General features: G+C 47.5%; 1 protein-coding gene across 1 annotated transcript in view; it reads left to right on the top strand.

The window, feature by feature from the left end:
• Positions 1-9,373, top strand: part of LOC112246464 (N(G),N(G)-dimethylarginine dimethylaminohydrolase 1) — a 132,446-nt gene that overhangs the window by 94,363 nt on the left and 28,710 nt on the right. Inside the window, exons 2-3 of the mRNA XM_024414781.2 lie at positions 4,873-4,972; positions 6,214-6,287. Coding sequence (XP_024270549.1) covers positions 4,873-4,972; positions 6,214-6,287 — 174 coding nt within the window. The remainder of the gene's footprint in view (positions 1-4,872; positions 4,973-6,213; positions 6,288-9,373) is intronic.

Raw genomic sequence — 9,373 nt, 5'->3', positions numbered from 1 at the left:
AGGCTGGTCAGCTGTAGGGGAATGGTGGAGTAGGCTGGTCAGCTGTAGGGGAATGATGGAGTAGGCTGGTCAGCTGTAGGGGATTATTATTATTTTTTAAATGTTTTTAATGTTCACCTTTATTTAACCAGGTAGGCCAGTTGAGAACAAGTTCTCATTTACAATTGTGACCTGGCCAAGCAAAGCAGAGTTACATGTGGGTTAAACAAAAGTACAATCAATTACACAATATAAAAATCTATATACAGTGTGTGCAAATGGAGTAAGGAGGTAAGGCAATAAATAGGCCATACTAACGAAGTAATTACAATTTAGCAAATTTACACTGGAGTGATAGATGAGCAGATGATGATGTGCAAGTAGAAATACTGGTGTGCAAAAGAGCAACAAAAAAAAATTAAAAACGATATGGGGATGATCTAGGTAGTTGGATGGGCTATTTACAGATGTTCTGCAGCTGTGTCTAGCCCAGCTGATTTGTATGGGTCCAGGTTTTGCAGCTCTTTCAGAACATCAGCTATCATCAGCTATCTGGATTTTGGTAAAGGAGAAGCTGGGGAGGCTTGGGCAAGTAGCTGCGGGGGATGGGGAGCTGTTGGCCGGGGTTGGGGTAGCCAGGAGGAAAGCATAGCCAGCTGTAGAGAAATGCTTATTGAAATTCTCGATTATCGTGGATTTATCGGTGGTGACAGTGTTTCCTAGCATCAGTGCAGTGGGCAGCTGGGAGCAGGTGCTCTTATTCTCCATGGACTTTACAGTGTCCCAGAACTTTGCTTTCCTAACTGACTATTGGTTCCTTACTTCCATAAAAAGTTGCATAACGCGGGGTCGAGGGCAGTCAGGTCTGGAGTGAACCAAGGGCTATATCTGTTCTTAGTTCTACATTTTTTGAAAGGGGCATGTATATTTAAGATGGTGAGGAAATTACTTTTTAAAGAATGACCAGGCGTCCTCTACTGACGGGATGAGGGCAATATCCTTCCAGGATACCCGGGCCAGGTCGATTAGAAAGGCCTGCTCGCAGAAGTGTTTTAGGGAACGTTTGACAGTGATGAGCGGCGGTCGTTTGACCGCTGACCCATTACGGAGGCAGGCCATGAGGCAGTGATCGCTGAGATCCTGATTGAAAACAGCAGAGGTGTATTTGGAGGGCAATTGGTCAGGATAATATCTATGAGGGTGCCCATGGTTATGGAATGGTGGAGTAGGCTGGTCAGCTGTGGGGGAATGGTGGAGTAGGTTGGTCAGCTGTGGGGGAATGATGGCGTAGGTTGGTCAGCTGTGGGGGAATGGTGGAGTAGGCTGGTCAGCTGTGGGGGAATGGTGGAGTAGGCTGGTCAGCTGTGGGGGAATGGTGGAGTAGGTTGGTCAGCTGTGGGGGAATGATGGCGTAGGTTGGTCAGCTTTGGGGGAATGGTGGCGTAGGTTGGTCAGCTGTGGTCAGCTGGGGGAATGGTGGCGTAGGTTGGTCAGCTGTGGGGGAATGGTGGAGTAGGCTGGTCAGCTGTGGGGGAATGGTGGAGTAGGTTGGTCAGCTGTGGGGGAATGATGGCGGTAGGTTGGTCAGCTTTGGGGGAATGGTGGCGTAGGTTGGTCAGCTGTGGGGGGGAATGGTGGAGTAGGCTGGTCAGCTGTGGGGGAATGGTCAGAGGGGGAGGCTGGTCAGCTGTGGGGGAATGGTGGAGTAGGCTGGTCAGCTGTGGGGGAATGGTGGAGGGTCAGCTGTGAGGGAATGATGGCGTAGGTTGGTCAGCTGTGGGGAATGGTGGCGTAGGTTGGTCAGCTGTGGGGAATGGGGGAGTAGGCTGGTCAGCTGTGGGGGAATGGTGGAGTAGGCTGGTCAGCTGTGGGGAATGTTAGAGTAGGCTGGTCAGCTGTGGGGGAATGGTGGAGTAGGTTGGTCAGCTGTGGGGGAATGGTGGACTAGGCTGGTCAGCTGTGGAGGAATGTTGGAGTAGACCAGGGTGGGTAGTTGGCTTAGCAGGGTGACTAAGGGGTGGGGACTCATTATAAAGTTGAATTTTAACCCCTTGTTGCGCTTTCTCCACCCTTAAACCGCAAGGAAGGAAAGAGTAGTGAGATATAGAGAAATGGAGATGAAACTGAATAAAGGGAGATGTTGACTTATGTGATTTGGCTCCCTACACAATATAAGGCCACAGAGAGGGAAAGTAGACCTAAAATCTTAGGGCAATTACTATTAATCTCAATTACTATTCATCTCAATTACTATTCATCTCAATTGTAGCTGAAGGTGTTGCCACTGATAACCTTCTAAAGGAAACAATGTCTGGTCCAATTCCAATAGCTATTTTCCTTGCTGACCATTAAGAATTGACTTCATAGTATGGAGGTACAAGGGAGGTCTTGGAGGTGTGTGTGTGTGTGTGTGTGTGTGGGGGGGGGGAGCGTAAGAAACTACGTGTTTGTGTTATCTGTGCGTGGCCCGCATGACAGGCTACCTGGGTGACCTCATGGCTTGGCCCAGGTGTCAGCTAGGCTGAGGTCATGGTGAGATGGAGGCATGTGGAATCTCGATGGTCCTAGTTCCCTGGGGACCCCAAAAACAGACTGGGTGGTCAGAGCCCTCACGGCCAGACGATACTGACCCAGTTCACCTCCACCAAACAACTGGTATTCTTCTACAGAGACACACACACACACACCCACACACACACAGCTGACCCAGAGAATGCCCCAGGAACACTTTGACTTAGATGGATTGTTTTTTAATCCTCCAACCCTTTTTAGGTTAGTGTTGGTCTCCTCTCCATGTACCCCTATTTCCAGTCGCGGCCTCATAAAAACTTTAACATACTTCCTGTGTTATGACTTCGTGGATCGCTAAGATGATGTAATGATGATCTCTTGGACAGACTGTTTTGGTTTTATTGTCGTGCTTCATAACAAGAACCTGGCTCTGCTGTCTGATCATCTGCCTTTTAACGCTCGTATTTTACATGATATGTAATGATGATATCATCGTAATACCTTTCTGTGAATGAACACTTTTTTGGGGCTGTGGGGCTACCCTCAGTATGTATATGACCCATGTGATGTCATTGAGAGCTCTACTGTTGGTGTGTGTTGTAATGTAATCTCATTACAATGTAATCTCAGATCTTTGCGGTACAGATTGATGGCATGCAGTGAATGTTTTGTGTGTGGGTCCCTATGTGCGTGTAACTGTGTCTTAATCATATGTGTCTCTCTGTGTCTTAACCTGTGTGTGTACCTGTGTCTTAACCATGTGTGTCTCTCTGTGTCTTAACCATGTGTGTGTACCTGTGTCTTAACCATGTGTGTCTCTCTGTGTCTTAACCATGTGTGTGTACCTGTGTCTGAACCATGTGTGTCTCTCTGTGTCTTAACCATGTATGTGTACCTGTGTCTGAACCATGTGTGTCTCTCTCTGTGTCTTAACCATGTGTGTGTACCTGTGTCTGAACCATGTGTGTCTCTCTCTGTGTCTTAACCATGTGTGTGTACCTGTGTCTGAACCATGTGTGTCTCTCTCTGTGTCTTAACCATGTGTGTCTCTCTCTGTGTCTTAACCATGTGTGTGTACCTGTGTCTTAACCATATGTGTCTCTCTCTGTGTCTGAACCATGTGTGTCTCTCTCTGTGTCTTAACCATGTGTGTGTACCTGTGTCTTAACCATGTGTGTCTCTCTCTGTGTCTTAACCATGTGTGTCTCTCTCTGTGTCTTAACCATGTGTGTGTACCTGTGTCTTAACCATGTGTGTCTCTCTCTGTGTCTTAACCATGTGTGTGTACCTGTGTCTTAACCATGTGTGTCTCTCTGTGTCTTAACCATGTGTGTCTCTCTCTGTGTCTTAACCATGTGTGTCTCTCTCTGTGTCTTAACCATGTGTGTGTACCTGTGTCTTAACCATGTGTGTCTCTCTCTGTGTCTTAACCATGTGTGTGTACCTGTGTCTTAACCATGTGTGTCTCTCTCTGTGTCTGAACCATGTGTGTCTCTCTCTGTGTCTTAACCATGTGTGTCTCTCTCTGTGTCTTAACCATGTGTGTGTACCTGTGTCTTAACCATATGTGTCTCTCTCTGTGTCTTAACCATGTGTGTGTACCTGTGTCTTAACCATGTGTGTCTCTCTGTGTCTTAACCATGTGTGTGTACCTGTGTCTTAACCATGTGTGTCTCTCTCTGTGTCTTAACCATGTGTGTCTATCTGTGTCTTAACCATATATGTCTCTCTCTGTGTCTTAACCATGTGTGTCTCTCTGTGTCTTAACCATGTGTCTCTCTCTCTGTGTCTTAACCATGTGTGTCTCTCTGTGTCTTAACCATGTGTGTCTCTCTCTGTGTCTTAACCATGTGTGTCTCTCTGTGTCTTAACCATGTGTGTCTCTCTCTGTGTCTTAACCATGTGTGTCTCTCTCTCTGTGTCTTAACCATGTGTGTCTCTCTCTGTGTCTTAACCATGTGTGTCTCTCTCTGTGTCTTAACCATATGTGTCTCTCTCTGTGTCTTAACCATGTGTGTCTCTCTCTGTGTCTTAACCATGTGTGTCTCTCTCTCTGTGTCTTAACCATGTGTCTCTCTCTGTGTCTTAACCATATGTGTCTCTCTCTGTGTCTTAACCATGTGTGTCTCTCTCTGTGTCTTAACCATGTGTGTCTATCTGTGTCTTAACCATGTGTGTCTCTCTGTGTGTCTTAACCATGTGTGTCTCTCTCTGTGTCTTAACCATGTGTGTCTCTCTGTGTCTTAACCATGTGTCTCTCTGTGTCTTAACCATGTGTGTCTCTCTCTCTGTGTCTTAACCATGTGTCTCTCTGTGTCTTAACCATGTGTGTCTCTCTCTGTGTCTTAACCATGTGTCTCTCTGGGTCTTTGTGTTTTCTAGACAGCGGCCATACGGCAGACCCTGAAGGAGCTGGGCCTGAACATCGTTGACATGTCTGATGAGAATGCCACTCTGGACGGAGGGGACGTCCTCTTTACAGGTACACCACCATATCCCATCAATAAAACACCATTATCACCATTACCTGCCAAGGCCACTGCCACTACCATAATTGATCACTATGGAAACTGCTATATTCAGTGAACTAAACATTTATGACCACTTTATCATGCAAATGATATGACCTATCACCACAGGGGTGTGATTAAAATTGTTCAGAATAGTTGTAACTCTGAATAGTCAAGTAGTTGATGTGACCTGAACTAAAATGGCAAATTACAAACTGACTGGCTGTGTGGTACCATTTTTATGCATGATTGAAAATGGTTCTCTCAAATGGAAAAGAAGCCTCCCCCATACACACAAACACACACCATCTAATTTCATCAGCTGCCTTGTTCCACATCAGGCAGCTCACAATAAACCTGATGAGAGCAGAGGTAGAGAAACCAAGGTCTTTATAATGTTCCCTCTCTGTATGTTCTGTATCAGTTGTGCTGCCTTGCCTGTGAATCTAGTGTGGTTCATTCTGTATGCTGTTTAGGGCTTGGAAAAAGCCCTAGAACACTTAATTGAGTTTCTAGACGTTGGCTCTCTCTCCGTGGTGTGTTACCTCCCATCTCATCCAACTGAAATGGGTTTCACATGGCAGGCAGGGCTAAAAACATTTCCTCTTGGCAACGGCGTCGCTAATGGATCATTTGTAAAAGCTCAGCAGCTACGCCCATTCGCTCTGCTCTGGAGTGGTGAGCAAAACATTCAGGCCTGTAAGGGGTGTGTAACTGGTGGCAGAGAAGTCAGACACAGGAGAGCAGAACTGGGTAATAACCAGAGCAGTTTAATATACCAAACCACCGGCATCCAGAATAACAACGTATGGGTACAAACGCCGTCGTGCACCAGACACCAATGTGCACAAGCACTTAAACAAACAATTCCGTACGGCGGGAACAGAGGGTTAAATACACAACACGTAATGAGGGAATGAAAACCAGGTGTGTGGGAAAACAAGACAAAACAAATGGAAAATGAAAAATGGATCAGCGATGGCTAGAAGACCGGTGACGTCGACCGCCGAACACCGTCCGAACAAGGAGAGGAACCGACTTCGGTAGAAGTTGTGACAAGGCCACTCCTGTTTCTATCTTTCTATCTATCTCTCTCTGTCTGTCTATCCGTCTGTGTCTCTCTTCTCTTCCTCCTTTCTCTCTCTATCTGTTTATGCCTCTATTTTCTCTCGCTCTCCATACTGACCACAGGTTGTCGTCTGTTTTTCCTCAGGTAGAGAATTCTTCGTGGGCCTTTCCAAACGGACCAATCAGAGAGGAGCTGAGATCCTGGCGGACGCGTTCAAGGTGAGTGAGAGCAGACTAGAGCAGTACACCCTGAGATTATTCAGATTGACTTCCTGTGCAATCAAACCACCATTAGTGAGGTAATCCTGGTCTCATTCAGGGGTCTCGAGGGCCACAGGGCATTCTAATCAGCTATTGATTAGACTACAACCTCTCAATGATCAGCTATGAAAAGCCAACTGACATTTACTCCTGAGGTGCTGACTTGCTGCACCCTCGACAACTACTGTGATTATTAATATTTGACCAGGCTGGTCATTTATGAACATTTGAACATCTTGGCCATGTTCTGTTATAATCTCCACCTGGCACAGCCAGAAGAGGACTGGCCACCCCTCATAGCCTGGTTCCTCACTAGGTTTCTTCCTAGGTTTTGGCCTTTCTAGGGAGTTTTTCCTAGCCACCGTGCTTCTACACCTGCATTGCTTGCTGTTTGGGGTTTTAGGCTGGGTTTCTGTACAGCACTTTGAGACATCAGCTGATGTAAGAAGGGCTTTAGAAATACATTTGATTTGACATTGAGTAGTTGGCAAACCTGGTGTATCAGGAATCTATGGTTAGTTAATGAGATGAATTGATTGAATTAGTACCGAAGAGAAACCAGAGAAGGCCTGCACATACTGTACTGAGATATTAGAGGACTGGAAGATCAGTGCATATACTCTAGGTGGAAGAGGGTCATTCAACCCCAGTCTCCTTAACACACACACACACACACACAGTCAGAAGGCCTTTGCTGACTTGTAAGGCCATGGGGTCCTGGAGAGTTCAACCCCCAACAATAATCTGAATGTTTCTTACTGCCTGTTTTTCTGACCCAGTCTGTGACTCATTTAAATTCCACCATCATATCTCTCTCAGCCTCTCACTTTTATTCTTGATAAGTCGGGTCTTTTTCCCTACTATCGTTTTTCCTCCTTCCTTTATCACATTTAGGACCATTGAACATTCTGTTCTGGTCAGGCCAGGATTAACCACAGATGTGAGTGAGGGGTTAGATCTCTTCTTCTCCTTTATGATCCTTGTTGAGTGGGGGAAACGGAGGAAGTGGAGGAGGTCAAAGTGCAGGGGAGACTAATGTACCAGGCTATTGTCTCCCATTCAGGGTCACAACACTGTACAGCATCAGTCAGACGCCATAAAGAAAACTTTCTCTAGAAATGAATGAACATACATTACAATTAGCACAGCAGAACTTCTCACTCAAAATGTATCTCAAAGCTGAACACATCGCTGAGATTCCCCACAATATGATAAGTTGTTATCATGTCTCTCACAATAAGCTCAGTGGAGGGCATTTTACTTCTGCTATCTCTTTGAATCACTGTTTGGGCTAAACTGTCTTTCCATTGATAAGGAATGACGACAGTTTGATTAAGTGGTCTACTTTGCTTTGATTCATTCAAATGAACTCTGAGGGTTGAGTTAAGAGAGCAGGAAAGACTTTGGTGATGAGGGGAAGAGGACAATTTCACACATGATAAACTGTCAGGAAATGCAATCCCTTGTTCCAGTCAGAGAGGAGATTTGCTTTCATCTAGGCTGACTCTTAAGCAAAAAGAGGTTAAAGTAAGTAACATTTAGTAAGTAAGTCAAATGAACTTTTCCCTTAATATGGACCAGGCCAGAGAAACAGGGGAAGGTATGATGTTTCAGATATGACATAGCAGTGAATTGACGCTCCATATAACATGTCCATTCCTGCCACAGTGGACCTGCTAATCAAACCCATGTCACAAGAAGACAATGTACTTGTCACGCCCTGGCCATAGAGAGGCTTTTTATTCTCTATTTTGGTTAGGCCAGGGTGTGACTAGGGTGGCCATTCCATGTTATTTTTTCTACGTTTTTGTATTTCTTTGTTTTTGGCTGGGACAGCTGTCTGTCGTTGTCACTGATTGAGAACCATACTTAGGTAGCCTTTTCCCACCTGTGTTTTGTGGGTAAGTATTTTTCCGTGTGTGTTTGTGTGCACCTCGGTTGCGTCAGGTTGGAGACCTGAGCCCACTCCCCGTGCTTACGGGGGCGAGCAGGTGACAGATCAGGCCCCGTGCTATGGAGTGATGTGCACTGTGTCTCGGCCGAGTATTCACAGGCCAGTGTGCTCGGTGCCAGCGTCCCGCATTTGTCGGGTGGAAACTGGCATCCAGCCAGAATGTGGGGTGGGGGGGGCAGCTATGCGGTCGAGACCGCCAGTGCGCCTCCACGGCCCTGTGTATCCTGTGCCTCGGCCAAGGAAGACGCCGCCTTTATGTCTCCCCAGCCTGGTGAGTCCTGGCCAGAACCAAGTCTCCCTCCTGTCCGGAGCTGCCAGAGCCGCCCTCCTTTCCGGAGTTGCCAGAGCCACCCTCCTGTCCGGAGCTGCCAGAGCCGCCCGTCAGTCCAGAGGCGCCAGAGCCGCCCGTCAGTCCAGAGCCGCCCTTCACTCTGGAGCCGCCAGAGTCGCCCTTCACTCCAGAGCTGCCAGAATCGCAGCCCCTCAGTCCAGAGCCGCCCGTCAGTCCAGAGGCGCCAGAGCCGCCCTTCACTCCGGAGCCGCCAGAGTCGCCCTTCACTCCAGAGCCGCCAGAGTCGCCCTTCACTCCACAGCTGCCAGAATCGCAGCCCCTCAGTCCAGAGGCGCCCCTCAGTCCAGAGGCGCCCCTCAGTCCAGAGGTGCCCCTCAGTCCAGTGGCGCCCTTCAGTCCGGGGCCCGCACCTAAGTGGGCCAAGACTGAGGAGGAGCGGGGGCCATGTCCCACACCCGAGCCGCCGCCGTAAGAAGGCCCACCTGGACCCTACCCTTTAGAGTCAGGTTTTGCGGCCGGAGTATGCACCTTTTGGGGGAGGGGGGTACTGTCACGCCGTTTACTCCATAAAGAGAGACTCATACAAAGCTGTCACTCGCCCTCCATTTAGCAAATCTGACCACAATTATATCCTCCTGATTCCTGCTTACAAGTAAAAACTAAAGCAGGAAGTACCAGTGTCTCGCTTAATATGGAAGTGGTCAGATGACATGGATGCTACACTATGGGACTGTTTTGCTAGCACAGACTGGAAAATGTTCCCGGGATTCATCCAATGGCATTGAGGAGTATACCACC

Source organism: Oncorhynchus tshawytscha, linkage group LG05, assembly GCF_018296145.1.
Source record: "Oncorhynchus tshawytscha isolate Ot180627B linkage group LG05, Otsh_v2.0, whole genome shotgun sequence".
Taxonomy (NCBI): Eukaryota; Metazoa; Chordata; class Actinopteri; order Salmoniformes; family Salmonidae; genus Oncorhynchus; species Oncorhynchus tshawytscha.
Note: the sequence above shows the minus strand (reverse complement) of the source record. Positions and strands in the feature narration are given on the sequence as shown.